General features: G+C 34.4%; 1 protein-coding gene across 3 annotated transcripts in view; it reads left to right on the top strand.

Annotated features, from left to right (window-relative positions):
• LOC107715486 (inactive rhomboid protein 2) overlaps positions 1-20,602 on the top strand; it is a 73,588-nt gene that overhangs the window by 27,969 nt on the left and 25,017 nt on the right. For 2 of the 3 annotated variants that reach the window (XM_016521639.1, XM_016521638.1), the window contains 5 exons: positions 7,221-7,360; positions 9,885-10,018; positions 14,291-14,474; positions 18,070-18,279; positions 18,970-19,098. In XM_016521639.1, the coding sequence (XP_016377125.1) occupies positions 7,241-7,360; positions 9,885-10,018; positions 14,291-14,474; positions 18,070-18,279; positions 18,970-19,098 (777 nt within the window). In that variant the 5' untranslated portion in view covers positions 7,221-7,240. Of the gene's footprint in view, positions 1-3,329; positions 3,415-7,220; positions 7,361-9,884; positions 10,019-14,290; positions 14,475-18,069; positions 18,280-18,969; positions 19,099-20,602 lie in introns of those variants that run through there. The other variant, XM_016521640.1, reaches the window with a different exon arrangement.

The following is a 20,602-nucleotide window of genomic DNA, read 5'->3' as shown; positions in this document are numbered from 1 at the left end:
GACTTTAAAATATATATATATATATATATATATATATATAAAATTTATTTTTGATTTAGACTCTTGTCAGCTTGTTCTCAGTGGTGATTTTAATTGCTGTCATGGTCCCTCACTCGATCATTTGTCTAATAAGCCTTTTTCTCTGTCCATCTGAAGACAACTGTTTATGGAGCAGTATGCAGTCTCTGATGTATTTTTTAATCCTAGTAATAAGCAGTTCACTTGTTATCTCCAGTACACAACACTTATCAACAAGCTGGGTCATTCCATGTCAAATCAACCAAATTTCAGAAACTTCCCCGGCTCAAATTCTTAATTTAGTTGACAATTTTTTTTCTGAAGAAAGACAAACATATGTAGTACTGAAAGCCAAAATATGAAATGCCATGAATGAATATTTATGGAGTAACCCACTATTTTGTTGAGGAGGGTCAAAATGACCATTTTCACCTAATATTTGGAGCCAAATTACAGGGGAGTAAAAATGAAGATTAGTAAGATGGCAGCATCATTATTTTATTTTGGCACAGAGGTTGGTAGGTCTGTTGACATTAATAATATTTGTTGCATTAAATAGTAAGTATTCATCCATGGCCTTTAATATTTTGGCTTTCTTATTCATTTATGTATTTCTTTCACCAGAAAAAAATAAAATAAATTTTTTTAGCTGGGGACCTCTGGTTGACATGGAATGACCCAGCTGCTTGCTTCTGTCAGTTTCTGCTCTTATAGCCCCATAGTAATTTCAGATCATGCAGCTGTCATAGTAAAATAAAACCGTGAAAAAAACAAAACAAAAAAAACAGTGTGTGTGTATATATATACGTATATATATATATGTATGTGTGTGTGTGTGTGTGTGCGCGTGTGTATTTTTAATGGGTCACAGACACTATCCATTCTATTATTTATTTAATACTAATTTAATATTCTAATCTTATCAGTTAACAGTTAATGTTTGGATAATGAGCTGTGGTTGTCGGTCAGGAAAATTAACCGAAATGAGCATCCCTAAACCAGAGAGAGCTTGGCATCCCCTTGTTAATCTTTAGTGACCTCTAGTGGGGGTCGCGACCCTCGGTTTGGGAGCTACTGACCTACATCAAACTGAACATAATTGCAACCCATAAGATGACAAGCTCTCACTCTGTGCAATTACATTGTTACACTAGTAGGTGGCAGCAAGAGACTGTCTCAGCCATCAGACTAGAGATGACAGAAGCAACCAATGAGATTTTTTGTGTTAGATCCTTTAGCCCAATTACTACAATTTGAAAAACTCACAGTAAATACTGCCCAGCATCAAGCAAAGTTAGCAACAGTCTTACCAAAGTCCCCTCTCGCAGGCGCAGGCTGCAGCATAGATTTTGTTTTGTAAGAAAATATGGCAGAAGGCAGTTTAAAATTTGAGTGATGAGGAAATATTACATGAATTGAGGTAAGAATCAAGCTTTTATGCATTATTATACATTTTAACCAGTTGAAGGAAAATCTGCATATTGTGCATTCTAAAAGTTAAAAATAAAATAAAAAAAGCTTCTTCTTTTTTTGTCAAAGCTTTATTTGAATGTAGTAAATGCAGATAACATGTTTTGTTGTAAGTCACCCAACCAACCAACTGAAAGCCTTTTCGCACCCAAGGCCGGGCTATGTTCCAAAGGTGCCCACTGTTGTTCCATGGCCCATAGTGCTGCAGGTATTATGTCCTCCTCTCTTTTGGGAGCCAGACCTGGAGAAGCTTAATTTGGTGTGTCCACAGAGCTGTGGAGGAAAATTGATCAACTTTTCGTCTACTTTGGTCTGCCCAATTTCTTCCGATGACTAAGCAGACAATAAGCAGGTGGATTTTTGAGGCTATCTCCCTAGCTTACGAGCCCTCTGATCTCCCCTCACCTCTGGGGGTCAGGGCCCACTCAACTCGAGGTATGGCGGCCTCTAAGGCCTTCTTATCTGGTGTTTCTATACACAATGTTTGTGAGGCTGCGGGTTGGTCTACCCCACTCATCTTCGTCAAGTTTCATAACCTAAATAGGTGATTCCCAACCACGTTTCTGGAGGCCCCCCAGCCCTGCACATTTTGTATGTCTCCCTCATCTAACACGCCTGATTCAACTCATCAGCTCATTAGGAGAGACTACAAGACTTGAATTGATAAGGGAGCCATACAAAATATGCAGGGCTGGGGGGCCTCCAGGAACGTGGTTGGGAACCACTGATCTAAATGTTGGGACCATTCTGGGTTCTAGAGTGCTTCTGTCTTGAGATGTGCGCTTTGACTTCACACTAGACAGGCATTCGTCAATATGGTGGAGTTGGTATTTCTGTTCGCAAAGAATTTCCGATGCAGCGCGAGTTCTTGAAAAGGAACGTCTCTAGGTTACGCATGTAACAATGGTTACCCGAAGGGAACGAGACTCTGCATCACCCTGCCATACCTCCTGCATCCATTTGAGCGCTTGCTTCAACCTATCAGAAGCTAATGCTTTATACCATGTGCCCTTTTAAGCATCCTAGTCGATATATCACTCCACCCGTGATGTCGCGCTAGTCTATTGGACTGATTTCAGGACATGGTCAGGCAGAGGTGTTGTTCATTTATGTATTTCTTTCAACGGGAAAAAAGGTAAAAATCTAATTTTTTAGCTGGGGACCTCTGGTTGACATGGAATGACCCAGCTGCTTGCTTCTGTCAGTTTCTGCTCTTATAGCCCCATAGTAATTTCAGATCATGCAGCTGTCATAGTAAAATAAAACCGTGAAAAAAACAAAACAAAAAAAACAGTGTGTGTGTATATATATACGTATATATATATATGTATGTGTGTGTGTGTGTGAGTGTGCGTGTGTATTTTTAATGGGTCACAGACACTGTCCATTCTATTATTTATTTAATACTAATTTAATATTCTAATCTTATCAGTTAACAGTTAATGTTTGGATAATGAGCTGTGGTTGTCGGTCAGGAAAATTAACCGAAATGAGCATCCCTAAACCAGAGAGAGCTTGGCATCCCCTTGTTAATCTTTAGTGACCTCTAGTGGGGGTCGCGACCCTCGGTTTGGGAGCTACTGACCTACATCAAACTGAACATAATTGCAACCCATAAGATGACAAGCTCTCACTCTGTGCAATTACATTGTTACACTAGTAGGTGGCAGCAAGAGACTGTCTCAGCCATCAGACTAGAGATGACAGAAGCAACCAATGAGATTTTTTGTGTTAGATCCTTTAGCCCAATTACTACAATTTGAAAAACTCACAGTAAATACTGCCCAGCATCAAGCAAAGTTAGCAACAGTCTTACCAAAGTCCCCTCTCGCAGGCGCAGGCTGCAGCATAGATTTTGTTTTGTAAGAAAATATGGCAGAAGGCAGTTTAAAATTTGAGTGATGAGGAAATATTACATGAATTGAGGTAAGAATCAAGCTTTTATGCATTATTATACATTTTAACCAGTTGAAGGAAAATCTGCATATTGTGCATTCTAAAAGTTAAAAATAAAATAAAAAAAGCTTCTTCTTTTTTTGTCAAAGCTTTATTTGAATGTAGTAAATGCAGATAACATGTTTTGTTGTAAGTCCCCCAACCAACCAACCAACCAACATTTTTTTTTTTTTTTTAAATCTGGCTGTTGTTGTTAATGTTATTGTTTGAATCTTTCTGCAGTTGTTGCATATATTAAAAAATATGTTGCATATATCAAAAATATGTATATATTACAAAATTCTTGTTGTCATTAAGAATTTTTAATATTCCAATAGGGGTCTCTTGGGAAAAAAGGGTTGGGAGACCGTATATGCATTCCATTTGAGCGTAAGTGTACTGTGAAGTGGACTTCTCAGGTTATTCCGCCATCTTAAGTAAGATTCCAATCCAAAGGGAGTGAACATGAGGTGCGTTCCGACGGACAGGGTCCCTGCAGAGTGTTCACTGCTCCCTACTCCCTGAGGGGATATCCACTGAAGTGGACTTCAATGACAATAATCTCTCATTTGGAAATTGGAACACCCTGCAACGTCATCAAAAACAAAAGGCTACAAGGGGGTCACACAGATCATATAACATGTATCTAATAAATTGAATTAAAACTTATAGAAACTTTTCATTTAACCCATGTTTTTGATGTGACCTGCTCTATCTCTATTCTGGGAGTCTGTCTTTGACTCCTGTTTTGGCCTGTTTAGGTCCTGCCTCCCAATTACACTCTACTGTCTCATTTCATTGAACTGGTAGCTTTTTCCACACTGTTAGCGGGGCATGTTATTGGAAGAGTCCTCATCCTCACTGTACTACTTTTTGTTGTAAATTTACAGTGAAATACTGACAGCTAAGTGGTGTAGAATGTTAGATCATGAATGAGGTGACACCAAGAATGTTGGATCATGAATGAAGAGACAGGGAGTCTGGGGTGGAGATGAAGAGTTTTTTTATTAATGTCGCTACTAGTCAAGTGTCAGATGAGAAGTGGCGAAGAATGGCCCAGAACACAGAAATCACAACTACATATATCTCCCTATCTGCCTGCCCAAGCATTGGCATACTTCCCAGTTCCCGGGTGCACACCACATACTTGTTTATCAGTTCTTAAAGGCACAATATGTAATTTTCGCCGCTAGAGGGCGTGTTGGTGCCTCATTGAAGGCCCTGGACAATGCTGATGATGTTCATAAGAACCTGACCACTACCAGTGAGGAGCTACATACCATTGCTAAAAAGGTAAATGGGTGTCTGTTTGAGCATGTGCAGTGCATGTGAGCTTTTGAAAGAGCCTGAATAATCTCTGCTTAACTCTCAGCTCCGAGACATTGCTACACTCACCCAGACTGTGAAGACTCAAGCGAAGGACACTCTTGATAAAGCCCAGGGCAAGAAAGAACTCTTTGAGAACTCCAACAAGATGCTTAAAGACTTCATTCAGAAGATTAGAGATTTTTTGAATGGTAAGGGGTTGTGATTGCGTTGTGTGAAATGCAGAGGGGATAGTTCAGCCAAAAATAAAAATTTACTCGCCCTTAAGGCCCGTTCACACCAAGAACTAGATCTATCATACTAGATAAAACGCACAACATATTAAAGCGTCTTTGGTGTTTCCATGTGTTCTACAAAACAAAACCGAAAATCGAGGGGTTATGACGTCATTGGCAGGCGACACAATGACACTATGGACACGGTCCGTGTCACTAGTTAAAATTGCTTATTTCTCTGGATTTAAACATTCTTCGAAACATTTGGGATAATGTAAGTACACAAGTCAACAAAACATATAACCCTGTTCTAGTGGTTTTTGGATATTTTAATAAAAAAATCTTACATATTGTGCCTTTAACAGAAACATAGGAGGTAGCTCAGCTGTTATTTTTCATAACAGTAGTGGCTAAAGAAAATGGCAAATAACATACTCTGAGTTTAAAAAAGTATATATTTTTAAGCATAATATTGCCTTTTATGAATATGTAAGGTTAAAAGTCATCTGTATTTTTATTTTAATAAAAACATTTAGTGCAGTTAAGTTAATAATTAACAATAAAGTTATCTTATCAGTGTAAGTTTTTCAAACAGCTACACTCCTCTTGACATAATTTAATATAGACTTAAGTAGACTTATCCATTCCTAACTGTTCTACAGATGTGTCTGTGGCCCACTTTTTGTGATGCCATATGTGACCCTGGACCACAAAACCAGTCTTAAGTCGCTGGGGTATATTTGTAGCAATAGCCAAAAATACATTGTATGGGTCAAAATTATAGATTTTTCTTTTATGCCAAAAATCATTAGAATATTAAGTAAAGATCATGTTCCATGAAGATATTTTGTAAATTTCCTACCATAAATATATCAAAACTAAATTTTTGATTAGTAATATGCATTGCTAAGAACTTCATTTGCACAACTTTAAAGGCGATTTTCTCAATATTTAGATTTTTTTGCACCCTCAGATTCCAGATTTTCAAATAGTTGTATCTCAGCCAAATATTGTCATATCCTAACAAACCATACATCAATGGAAAGCTTATTTATTCAGCGTTCAGATTATATGGTCACATATATGTAGGTCACAAAAAGTACTGAACATTCTAAATGATCTGGAGCTATTTGGAATTTAAAATCAGCATTTGGAACATGATGACATGACAATTCAATTCCAAAGCACAATAACAGAACTGACACCATAGCCACAGCATTTTTGTGAACATAAGAACTATAACAGCTAAGTATATGGTTGTAGTAAGGTCATGTGTACTACTACACATCAGAAAATGCATGTAAAAACAATGCATGCAAACTATGAACTTACTTTGACAAAATAAATTTGTAAAAGATTGTAAGAATATTGTATGATGACTTTTGAGAACAGGTTAAACCCTTTGCTCGGAACTAAGCAAAAGTGTGAAAAGTTTAATGTTCCAAGGTCAAACCATTTGTGAAAAAGCAGAAATGCAAACGATAAGCTCCAAAAAACATTGACTTGCTGTATACTCAAACAGAACTTTTATCTGTCTTCTCATGCTCCGCTTCATGGACCTAGTTGATGCTTACCTTATCTTAGTAAATTTTTATATTGTTATGTAGTTCTCCTATGTCTTGCTATCAAAGTAGAGGAATGTTTGTTATTGTCATGATTGTTTTGTTGTTGTTGTGAAAAGTCTATAAATAAATCATAAAAAAAACTCAAATTGCCTTCAAAAACTGATTTCAGACAGGTTTTCTACGACACAATACAATGTGATTGTGAGATGTTGTGAAGGGTACATCTAAACTACCTTCAAACACTTACGCAAACATAAGATTTAACTTAATGCTTTCCTCCTATATACTTTTTTTTATCTGCCTGGTTTCTTAATGAAGATGACTATGCTTTATTTTTCAGTAATCTCATTAAATTTAATGTTTATATAGAAATATCATTACAAATGGTGCATATAAGATTTCTTATCTCATTTATCATTAGATTTAAAACATAAATGTCACATCCAATAATAAATATAGTTTTGACTCCATTTAAAAAATTTTTTTTTTTTTTTAATTAAATTTCATTTATTATTTTATGTATGTATGGTTTTTTTTTGGGGTAGGAGAGTTAAAAATATCCAGATATCCAGATGCAAATGTCAAGATATTGTAATACAGAGTATACATATATATAAAAAAGGGGCAAATACAATCAGGCTATTTTCTCCTCGATTAAAATGTTTTTTTTTTTTTTTTTTTTTTTAAATAGACCTGAAAAACGGATTAAGGATGTCATCTGAGGAAGAAGATGCTTCAAACAGTCACAGTGGTCAATCAAAAAGTAGGCTGAAGAGCAAGAAGCCACCAAGTCTGATGATTGCAATTCCCAAACCCGAGGCTGAAAAAAAGGTATTTAAGAGAGTCCAAAGTAAAGGTTTGAGTTAAAAAAATCTGATCAGCATATCTCACACAGAATGTCATGTTGCTTGTGGGAGATTTGTGCAGTTCACACTGTTATGTAAAAAAAAAAAAACACAGATATGAGCAAAAAGTCATATGCGGGGCACAAGATTTGGGCCATTTTTGTCTTCAGTTTGAAAAATGAAAACTGAAAATATTTTACTATAATTTCTATTTAATTTTAGTTTTGAAGCAATGCAAGATAATGTTAGTTTAAAATGTTTTGTTTTTATTTTTTTCTATGTTATTTTTTGAAATTTTGTTTGCTTTGTTATTGTGGGTATGGAGTGTAGACTGATGTGAAAAATAAACATTTTAGCATTTAACTACAAAATGTGGACAAAAAAAGGTTTGATTACTTATATGCTCAACTTGAATTGATAGATATGGATGAATAAACAAAACGGATATTGTGTGGTGGATATTTTTGTTACCAACATATTAATAATGAAATAAGTGGTTAGACCAAATATATTCATATTTGATTATCCATATCGGTCAAATAAAAATGTTAGCTGCTGACACGGAACAATCCGTGTATCATTCGTTTTTTGATTTAATATTGAAATTAGAAAAATTAGAAAACGGTTCCTTTTTCGTTTTTTCATTTTTTTCCAAAAAAAGAAAAACAAGAATTCTGCTTAATCCTTCGTTTTTTGTTCAGGGGTAGAAAAATGAATAAACAGCTTGAATATTCGATTTCTACACATGGGCGGAAATTAAACATCCCTTTCTGCTAATTGGTCAGCCGAAAATCAAACCGTGCCATCATCAGTTTTTCCTCAGTTCCGTGCAGCAGAATAATAGTCCTCCACTGCTGCAGGTGTACGGATTCTTAACTCGTTTATTGCAACTACATTTCATATTTTTCTCATCAAACAACCAGACTAACGAATAGCTCGACACAATCTGTACCGGGGCAGAGCCTACAGTTCTTTTTTCTGTGTAGATATAAATTCTATGCTTTGCATATCTTCATGCAAATCTTAAGTAAGATTCCAATCCAAAGGGAGTGAACATGAGGTGCGTTCCGACGGACAGGGTCCCTGCAGAGTGTTCACTGCTCCCTACTCCCTGAGGGGATATCCACTGAAGTGGACTTCAATGACAATAATCTCTCATTTGGAAATTGGAACACCCTGCAACGTCATAAAAAAAAGGCTACAAGGGGGTCACACAGATCATATAACATGTATCTAATAAATTGAATTAAAACTTATAGAAACTTTTCTCAACATCTGAAATCAACTCAGATGCCATTTTGGAATACAGAAATTCCTCTTTTATCCCCAGTGCACTCCTTACATCAACAAAACATTTGTTTTTCAATTAGTTGTCTGGTGTATTTTATTTACCTACTTTTGCAGAAATTTACAGATAGGGCTTTGTCCTAAAGCACTTCCCCGGGTTTCACTATTTTGCTGGTCTAAAAGAAAATTGGCTCTAATCTTTCCTGGCACACAGAACTAGCTAATTTAACCCATGTTTTTGATGTGACCTGCTCTATCTCTATTCTGGGAGTCTGTCTTTGACTCCTGTTTTGGCCTGTTTAGGTCCTGCCTCCCAGTTATAATCTACTGTCTCATTTCATTGAACTGGTAGCTTTTTCCACACAGACTAACGAATAGCTCGACACAATCTGTACCGGGGCAGAGCCTACAGGGCTTTTTTCTGTGTAGATATAAATTCTATGCTTTGCATCATCAGCTGGGCATGGCAGGGTATGATATGACGGCTGTCATAGCCTACCCTGGTCGCCCAGTAAGTTTGTTTGTTTAATTCATTCATTACTTCTAAATTAAATATTTTAATTTAGTTAAAATCTTCAGCGTTTAATTTGCCGAAGTGTGTGTTTAATTCCCGCCCATGTGTAGAAATCGAATATTCAAGCTGTTTAGTCATTTTCCCACCCCTGAACAAAAAACTAAAAAATTAAGCGGAATTCTTGTTTTTCCATTTTGTTTTATTTTTATTATCATTTTTATTATTTCTATTTTATTTTTTTAAATGAAAAAACGAAAAAGGAGCCGGTTTTCCCATTTTTCTACTTTCAATGTTAAATCAAAAAACTAATGAACAAATGATACACGGATTCTGAGCAGTTTAGAAAGGTAGGTTTTCTTCTTTCTGCACTCCAATGGCATGCCCACAGACCATTCGTTAACAGTTTATTAGTACATCTTGATTGTTAAATGGCAAGAGTTGCTGAAAATTTTCAGTTCTGTTTGACTGACTGCAAAGGAACTTTAGAATTCAGAACTGCAGACTTATTAGTTCACATGGAATTAATGTTTTAAATAGGTTACCTGCTGTATATAAAGCTTTTAAGAAAGAACTAGTTGTAAACTTTGCTACTAAGTTAATGACTGTAAGTCTTTAAGAGATATCCAAGAATTTTGTTTGAAGCTGTTTGAGGCTACACAGCTAATATAGTCTAGTGGGTCCTAATTGCATGAGTGTTTGTGATTTATAGTCCCTGCGGCCATCTTTTAAGAAAAGTGAGAGTCTACAGCAGTCAAGTGAAGGATTGTCAGACAGCAGTCCATCTACAAGGGACAGACGAACAACGTTCAAAAGGCAAACGTCACTCTCTCAGAGCATTCGCAGGTAAACTTGTCTATCACAGGTGAATGAGTGGATAAAAAAATAGATGAATAGATTTATTTTTTTTAAATATCAATTAGAAATATAAGACTGTAAAGAAACTTTAGCATTTTGCATTATACAGTGATCACACAGAACTGGTAAATTGAAATAGATTGATAATTTAAACAAGTTTTAGTTTTATCAAACAGAAGACAAGGACTATTGAATTAAAATGACAAAAAGTGCATTAAAGTGAAGATACAAATATAGATTGTTTGTCAGTAATAACATATTTAGATACGGCAAACCCAGTTAGCACCCCTGTAAACAAAAACAAAAATGTTTTGATAGTTAATTTTAGCTCCTATCTGGCAAAAATAATAAACTAATTAGCCTATATAATAAAATACATGTCTCCTGACCTTAAAGGTGTACTTGGATAAGACCCTTTTAAACAACTACATAGATATTTGTCTGTAGATTTTTTGGGGCCCAAACATTAAGCCTGTTTTGCCAATTATTCTTTTTAATCTGGACCTTAGAGACTTTAAGTGATATAAATGTCGAACTTGGTGGGATGGTCATATATTTCATCCACTACTCAGGCGCCCCCATGCATGTCAGACACTAGGTGGCACTATAATTCATTTAATACATTATACAAATAATTTTCTTTTATAAAGACAGAATATTTTTTCCCATTAATTGTTCACTTTTTTCTTTTGTAATAGCAATACCCTCCACCAATATATAAAAGAAAACACATAAATAGAAACAATAACCAACATAATGAGGTGCTTTTCTCCAAAAAATTACACTTGCATTCATATATTTATATCAAGCACTTATAGCCATGCATAATGCCTAAACAAATAATTAAAATAATATAATTCAATTAAAATATAAACCCTTTTATACAGCATCAAAAGGAAGAAAATACTACTACTAATAATAATGATAAATACGTAAATAAATAAATAATTAATTCAATGGAAGGAAGGAAGGTATAAGAGAAGTAAAACAATGTAATCAATTTGTTTCACTTAAATTGTTTATGGTTCTGTAATTCTGTGGTGCTAATTACTATTGTATGATTAATTTTCATGTTGCATCAATATTTTAGTAAATATTTAGGTCAGGTACATTTTAGAACTTCTATCATTAATTATGAAACATTGGTTTAGAAACAAATAAGTTTTGAACGAATTTTGCATGTTTTTATTGATTTATTAATTTATTTTTAAATATATTTTGCTTTTGCAAGTATGAGAACTTTCTAGAAGTTTCTGTCACATACTGGATTTTTCTGGAATATTCTTGTGCATAAAAGACAAAAATCATCCAACATACACTTCTGAAGTTTATATTTAATATCTTTATTATAATTGGTTTCTTAAAAAAAAAATTAGATTTTTTAGAATTTCTTTTAAACTTTGTTTCCAATCCCCTTCCATTATTTTGTCTAACTCGAGGGTGTCTAAACGCGGTCCTGGAGGGCCACTGTCCTGCTCCAACTAGCTCCAACTTGCCTCAACACACCTGCCTGGAAGTTTCTACTATGCTTAGTAAGACCTTGATTAGTTGTCCAGGTGTGTTTAATTGGGGTTGGAGCTAAACTCTACAGGACAGTGGCCCTTCAGGAGCAGGATTGGACACCCCTGGTCTAACTCAACTTCCCATTTAACTTTAATGTTATGTAAATTATGTACTTTGTTAAAGAGCAGGTCATATGGGTTTTTGAAAAATATATTTTTTGCAGTTTGTAACGTAGCTATCCTTCAATGTAAACAGTCTGCAAAGTTGTTAATCAAAAAAGTGCATGATAAATTAGGATATTGTCTCTCAAAAGAAAGAGTCGACTCTGAACCACCTTAACGAGTCTTACCTATATACATCACAAGGTAACACATTTACATAATCCCCACCTGCCCACGAAATACGAACACTCTGACCTGCCCATAAACACTTCCGCTAGTTAGTGTGTTTACATCATGTCGAGAAGACGCCGTGTTTTCAGCCTCACTGGGCATTCTGACAGTTCCCACACGTGCACCTCAAATAAGTAAATAATAATAATGAATGCAATAAAACTGCTGTCACATCACATAAAGTATCACATACAAAGTTTAAACTTACCACTGAGAAACGTCCTGATCAAGTCGTGATTGCGATGGAGTTTCTGGTTGAGCGACTGCGTTGGTATCATCCTCGAACTCGGGCTCGAATAGAATATCCACATAATATACTGCTTATGCTTTGTGATGCCTAGCTACCTAGATGTTAGCACTTTAAAGGGCACCTATTATGCCCCTTTTTACAAGATGTAATATAAGTCTCAGGTGTCCCCAGAATGTGTCTGTGAATTTCCAGCTCAAAATACCCCACAGATCATTTATTATATCATTTTGAACATGCCTATTTTGAGTGGAAGCAGAAACACGCTGTTTTCGTGCCTGTATCTTTAAATGCAAATGAGCTTCTGCTCCCCGCCCCCTTTACCAGATTAGGGCTGTGAATTTACAGCTCATACCTCAAATACTCTGCCAAAAAAACATCTGTTTGGTTTTGATAATCATGTATATCACGCTGAAATCATGCGTTTTAAAGCCATATCAGTTTAAACTTCTGATACAGTGTTTTCTGAGTGCACACATCTGAGGCATGTGCACAGAAAGCGGCTGTCACATGTGAGTACTAAAGTAATGTAAGTACACATAAGTTACAAAAACACAGTCAGTTATGTCTGTGAAGGTAAACAGCTGGGAAAGAAATCGCATGTTTATATTAGATCTGTGTATTAAGTGACAGCAGCGCCGTGGGTGGAAATGTGCAGATTAAGGGGCAGTGATATTATAATAAGATCCCCTTCCTGCGTCACTAGGGGAGCGAAATCTGAGCGGCTCGTTTTTTCACATGCTTGCAGAGAAAGGCTTACCTAAACAAAGTTACTGGGTTGTCCTATTTCACGTTTTCTGGGATGTTAGATTCACCGGGGACCCAATTATAGCACTTAAATGCGGAAAAAGTCAGATTTTCATGATATGTCCACTTTACGCTCAGAACTGCTTTGAACGAATCGTTTCGAAATCATTGAAAAATTATTCTAATATTAAATGTATATTCTGTATATCCTTAGATGCATTTAAACCTGTTGTAGGGGCCTCCAACACAATACTAGGACACTTTAAAATATCATATGACCTGCTCTTTAATTTTGCTAACTTTGATCGTAAATTGCAAACTGAGGGTGAATTTTTTGTTTTAATTTCATCTTTTAAATAACGTTTTTTTTTGTAGATATCTATAAAATAATAATTATATAAAGTAATAATTATCTAAATTAGCTAATGCTAGACCCCCTATTTCTTTTCTATTTTGTAAGACCTTAAATTTTACTCTTGGTTTCCCTTCATCCCAAATAAATTTTCTAAAAATATTATATATAACAAATATTCCATGTATACTATACTAGGTGTATATAAACAGGAAGATTTTGAAACAGAAATAAGAGAGTATGATAATATTAATTGTACTGATTTTTTCAAACAAAGATAATTTTACAAAGGTCGTATTTTCCACTTTTTAAACCATGTCTTATAGTAGTTTTTAAAATATCATAATTACACTTCATAAATTCTCTACATTGTTTGGAATAATTACTCCTAAGTACTTTGTTTAAGTTTGATGCCATTCAATTTCATATTTCTTTTAAAAACCCTTTTGTAGTTTACCCCCCATTTCCTAGCTTCTGTCTTGTTAAAATGTAGTTTCTAACCTGACAAATCTCCATATAGATCTATCTCTTCTAATACTGAGGGTAATGAATTTTCTACATCTGTTAAAAACAATATTGCATACAATGCAAGTTTATGTTCCTCATCCTCGACTCCAAGACCTTTTATTGAAGAATTAAATCGTATATGCTGTGCTAATGGCTCTATACATGAAGTAGGTGACAAGGGATATCTTTATCTTGTACCCTTCATTAATTCAAATTTCTCTGAAAGAACATCGTTGTATGTACATATGTATTTTTTTTTAAATAAACTTTTGATTAAAACCAACTGCTTTGCAAATTTCAAAAATAAAGGGCTGTAGAACCCTGTCAAACGCTTTTTCAGTATTTAATGCCATTATTATCATTTATTTCTTAATTGTACTTGCATAATCATTAAGATTAAGTGTTTGACCAACATTATCATACAGTAAATGGTTTATCACAAATCCAGTTTGATCTAAATTAATTATTGAAGGTGGCGCTATAATAAGTATATTTGTTGTTTTTTAATACAGGGGTACAGCTCAGTGGTTTGGAGTAGGCAGTGATAGTGAATCCAAGCAGCAGGAATGGCACAGGAAGAGTCTTCGGCACTGCAGTCAGAGATATGGCAAACTGAAGCCTCAGTATTGTGAGCAGAATGAGGCAGCCAGCCTAGATTATGGCCCGGAGTCACCAGTGGCCACCAGAATGCCAAAGGTATGTACACAATATCAGGGCTTAAAGTTCTCCGGCACCGTGCCGGATCTCCGGCGTGTGGCGTTTGGCTGCGGGGAAAAAAAGATAGTTATGTATTTAACAGTGTTGTTCAATAAAACCATGTACTTGGTTTTGATACTTTATTTGAGGCCAATTATTATTGCCGCATCGTTACTTTATATATAAATACAGTCATATTAAAGCCTGTTTTCACTTAGTTTTTCAGGTCAATCATATATTCATGAAAAAAAAAATCAGTTTAAATAAGGAAAGTGATAACTTTGCCATAGTATCCTTTCAAATGTTAATGTTGCCACAGTCATTGCATTCTTTGCATGTGCTGCACTTTATTTGTACCATTTTGTTTTATTAGTTTATTTATTAGAATTTGAAAGATAATAACAATATTGATTGATAAATAAATGAACTTTTCCACAACATTCTAATTTATTGAGATGCACCTGTATAATTTCTGTACTTAAAGGCACAATATGTAATTTTCGCCACTGGAGGGCGCGCATTCAAAATAAACAGAGACAAAGGCATAGTTCAAATCGAGGGGTTATGACATCATTGGCAGGCGACACAATGACACTATGGACACGCTCCGTGTCACTAGTTAAAATGCTTATTTCTCTGGACGTAAACATTCCTCGAAACATTTAGGATAATGTAAGTACACAAGTCAGCAAAATATATAACACTGTTCTAGTCGTTTTTGGATATTTTAATAAAAAAACTTACATATTGTGCCTTTAATGTACAACAAATAGAGAAATAAAAAAATGTACTTGAACAATAGTTAAAATTTCTTCAAATGGCCAATTCCTCTGTACCTCTAATAGACTTCATAAACAATCTTTTAATATTTATCTATATATTAAAAGGGTTGTCCATTAATTAAAACATTTAATCAGATATGCTGATTGGTTATATCAATTATATCAATATATTAATTATAGTTAAGGATAATTTAAGAAATATTTGTAACAGATGATTAAAGTATTGGAGTTCAAATGTTTGTTTTATTTCAATATCCTTGAATATAAGCTTATAACTGGCCTACAGTCCACGGCATATATATATATATATATATATGATTTTTTTGCAGTTAAGTTTATTTGCCTGAGGCAAAGTCGGGCTGCTCATACTAAGAATATGTGTGACTATTTGAATAAACATTATTGAAGCATTGGAAATACTAAATGATTGCATTTTTTACGCATTCATGTTTTGCTTTACATTTGTACAAAGGCTATGTTGAATTTTTCAAAAATTCCAATTCCTTGATATGAAGTATCTAAATCAGAATGCAAAATTATTTAATTTCACTTCGGATTTTTCATGAGATTTCTCCATGTCATTTATGGCAGGCTTAAATTTTATATAGGCTTAAAATATCCACTCAGTAGACATGAACATTATGAATAAAAATGACTTAAAAAGAACGTATAGAATATTCTTATATAAAGTATAGTTGCTGGTACACGTCAAGCTTTTCATGTGATCTTGTCACCTCTCATGTGTACAGGTACTTTTTTTATATACGATCATTGTGAACATGCAAGTAATTGCCATGGTAATGAACAACATTATTTTGTAATTGATTGTTGATTTATTATTTGTTGGCAAACTTCTGAGGAATTCTGTTTGTAATAGCACTGCATGAAAAGAGTCGTTCAGAAAAGTATAGTAAACAGTAAACTCCCACTGAACATCCTGTTTGCCAAATGTATGTTGAAAATAACATGAAGTGGTACGGTATATTACCAAAGATGCCCAGAATCCTGTATATGGAAGTATACAGGAATCCATCAGCGTTTATGGACTTACATGGCTGAAATTCTGTTAAATGTAAGATGTGAAGGCCTTTCATACATTTATGACTTAAAGTTGGCCCTGGTGTGCCTATTACATACACAGTTACAGCAAAAAAACATTATTATACATAAAACAAAACAAACTTAGCAACTCAAGAAAAATAACCCAAACATTATTTCAAAATAGCATAAAGAGTTTTAAAATTAGATGTAATGTGTACTTTGTTAACAGTCAACAATATTGAATGCAGACTAGTTAACTAGTTAAATTGTGCAATATTTAAAATAATTAGAGTATTAAACAATTTTTTAAAAAGCTAGTATGCTTTTTGAATTACGTAAGCCAAAATCTCAACAATTGTGTAAAGTGGGATTATGACTGATACTCCCTCTTATGTCCGACTTAACTGCACAGTTGAAACACTAAGTACACATCTGCCTGCAATGCACTCCACTGGTAGAAACGCTGGTGCAGAATCAGTCTGAATATTGGGCAAAAACCATATGTCACCCAAAGAAAACTCTGTCGGGCTCAGGGTGCGACCACATTACTTTTGCTATAGCATACTGAAAAGTACATGCTTTATATTTTACAGTGACTATAAGAAATCTTTTTATAATTCCAGGATGCAGCTCTGCATTTGGGTCTAGAACTGGCAACACACATAGACCTTTCAGCCCTGCAACCATTAACAGAAAGAATCACTCCAAGATTATTCACTTTAGCATACGTTTTGGTCAAGTAGGCCACCTGGAAGAACCTAACTCTTATATATTATATACATATAGATATATTGTATGGTACATTGATAACAGAATATCCCTGTCAAATTCTTCTGTCACAACATCCTGGAATGAGAGCAAAGGCTTAATGCCCACATCCTCTATAAGAAGTGTGAGAAGACTATTGAGTTTGTCAAATTATTCAGTTGATTTTAATAGATATGTCTATATTAGCTTAAACACAATGTTTTTGACTGTCTTCTGGGGGTTTCCTATTTTGGACTAGTCGACAACGCTTCTACAAATCTTACAAATCTTCTGTTTAAACATAAGTGAAATTTGCTGTAGCACACATTCTGAAATCATACAGGACATGTTTTTGCATTCGGTTTGCAGTTTTTTTTTTTTGTCTTTGTTTTTTTGTTGTTGTTCTTTTGTCTGTGTGTGTGTGTGTGTCTTGTGCTATAAGCAACATATCAAAAAATGATTAAACTTTTAAAAGTTGCCCTCAGTTCTATTCTCATGCACTCTATCTCACTGTTTTTGAAAGCAAGACCATGTCCTGTACGAACTGCCTCTTGGGTATTCTGTGCGGCCTGCTTTCAGTAAGACACCTTTCCTGTAGTAGTACCTGAGCTTGGGCTGACTGCAGGCTAGCAAAAACATGAAAGTGGTTATTATGGCATTTACATATGGTATATAGTTAAATATATTCTTTTTTAGATTAACTGCATATTTTTAGGCCTTTCTCTGCATGACAGTATGACTTGCTTTGTGTTTTGTATGTATTTTCATGACTAATAACTGTTATAGTAGTCAGCTCTGATCAGTAGCCTGTATTTATTTAGTGTATAGAACTTTCTATGATGAAATCATCCATTCGTTCAACTGAATCCTTTATTAAGATATTAAGTACATTTTGTCAGTTAATTATAACAGTTACGTAAGACTTAGGATGTGTATGTCTTTTTTTTTTAATTAGTGTCTTTTTTTTTTAAATTAGTGTCACCACTACTGATTCATAGCCTGTCTTGCTCTCTGTCTCGCTTAAGATTGTGGATCCTTTGGCTCGTGGGCGACAGTTTCGTTATGAGGAGTCCGAGCGACCGAGGACACCCCATACAGCATATCCTCCTTTGACCCCAGGAGTGACCTCTCTCTGCTCGTTCACCAGCCAGCGCTCTGGTTACACACGTTTGCCACGGAGAAAAAGAGAATCGGTGGCTCGTATGAGCCTCCGTGCTGCGTCCAACCTTCTTAAGGTGTGTGTGTGTCAGCACGGAAAGTATTGACATTGCACCTTTGTAGATATTTAATTTGTGTTAATTAGTGTTAGTTATTATTATTTTTTTGCATGTTAGTATTTACCCCCAAATAAGGTACTTGTATGTGCATACCTTTTAAGGAATTTAAGGGGTTCACCCAAAAATGAAAATGTTGTCATCATTTACTTACCCTCATGTCGTTCCAAACCTGTATGAGTTTCTTTCTTCTGTTGAACACAAAAGAAGATATTTTGAAGAATGTTGTTAACCAAACAGTTTGTGGTCCCTATTGAGTTTCATAGTATTTTATTTATTTTTTGCATACTGAGGTTGTCACTGGCTACCAGCAACTGTTTGGTTACCCACATTCTTTAAAATATCTTATTTTGTGTTCAGCAGAAGAAAGAAATTAATTCAGGTTTGGAACACTATGAGGGTGAGTAAATGGTGAAAAATTCATTTTTGGGTGAACTATCCCTTAAAGTGTGTGATTATAATGAATTGGGTATTTACGTTTTTGACCATTATAAACACATTTTCCAGTCCTGTACTGTAATGGCTATATGGCTGAGCTCAAATTGTTTTTCATTTTATTAATTTTTTATTTTTTATTTGTTCCTTATATTTTTATTGGAATATGTAAGGTTGTGTCATGTGGTACTATCCTGACATGTTCTGGTACTATAGGTTCGACAGGGTCTACAGGGCACTCAGAGTGGACGTGGATTTCAGAGGAGGAGTTTTGCTCGGCCCAGCTGGCTCGAAGACGACACTGTGGATACAGCAGACACCTCTGATTCAGTTTTTTTTAGCAAAGTGCGTATATTTATCTGTCTTTGTCTCCAACCTTTCCACTCCCTAATGAAAGAGAAGTGTGCTTAATTGTACTGAAAGCACCCTGGTAGTGTACTTCAAATCTTAATTATATTTTTAAAAAACTGTACTTGCAGATAATATAATATTACTGAAATAAAAGGGTACGTAAGTGTACTTAGAGTACACTTTCATGACTCTTTTCTTTCTTTTTAAAAAAGTGCACTTTGTAATATCAAATTAGTTTACCTGAAAGTACATTTTAAATCAATGTTTCAATAATATTTGTTGTTACACTTATTTTGCTATGTTGATTAACATGGTAAAGCACATGTAAAGTGCTTGATTGTAATTTTAACTAAGAATAATTTTTGTATCACTCAATATTACATTTAAAGGTAATATATTTAAAATGTACTAAATTGCAACCATTAAAAATTTGAAATTACAAATCTATTTTAAATACATGACACACAAAGTTCAAACATATTTGAGTTACCATAAATGCTTGTCAGTACATTTGGCAGTACACTTTAACCATATTTCAAAAACAACAGAATTATGAAATTACATATAAAGATTAGATTTACTTAAGAGTGATTTAATGGCCCACTTAAAAAGGACTTGAGTTCAAATAACTGGATTTAATATACATTTAAACTACAACAAATTTTCATTTAATTGCAAATAAATATTTGTAGTCATTACATTCAGTTTGTATTTAAGTATATTCTACTATATTATTACCATAATAAATGCTGTTTTAATACATTTTTTAAAGTATGCCGAAGTTTACTTATTTTTCACAAGTGCTTACATTTAGCAGAGAAATGCTTTGTAACACTTTAGATAAGGAAACTCGTATTCACAATTAACTTAAACTCCTAATCTGCTGCTGATGTGGTTCTGTGTTCAATTACATTTACATTTACATTTAGTCATTTAGCAGACGCTTTTATCCAAAGCGACTTACAAATGAGGACAATTAAATTAAAAATTAAATTAAACAATTAAAAATAAAAAATTTTAATTAAAAATTAATTAAACAATTAAAATTAAATTAAATTAAAGTTAAAAGACAATTAAAATGTTATTAAATTAAAGTTAAAAGACAATTAAAGTTTTATTAAAATGTTAAATAATAGTATCTGTGTATTTTTTTTTTTTGTAACGAAAAACTGTCCCAGTGCGTTGTGATTGGCAAACAGCTTAGACGGTGTTTCAGTACTGCCCCGCCCCTTGCCAAAGCAGCAAGTTCCGTCTGCTAAGTTAAGGATGGTGTCAATATTGCCATATCACTTTGAGCCGGATTCAGACCCAGAGAATATTGAACAAGAGAATCGCGCAGAACCTTTGCACACACGGATATTGCAAGACATATTAGAGTGGCAACTTTGTTGTTGTTTTTTTGGCTAAATCACGTTTTAGATAGGATGTCAACAACCGCTTAAAAATAACTGCACTATGTACAGATAAGTACATATGTATTATTTTTATTGTTATTTAA

The sequence above is a fragment of the Sinocyclocheilus rhinocerous genome, unplaced genomic scaffold (assembly GCF_001515625.1).
Source record: "Sinocyclocheilus rhinocerous isolate Xijiao unplaced genomic scaffold, SAMN03320098_v1.1 scaffold3526, whole genome shotgun sequence".
NCBI lineage: Eukaryota > Metazoa > Chordata > Actinopteri > Cypriniformes > Cyprinidae > Sinocyclocheilus > Sinocyclocheilus rhinocerous.
This window is presented reverse-complemented; position numbering and strand designations above follow the sequence as displayed.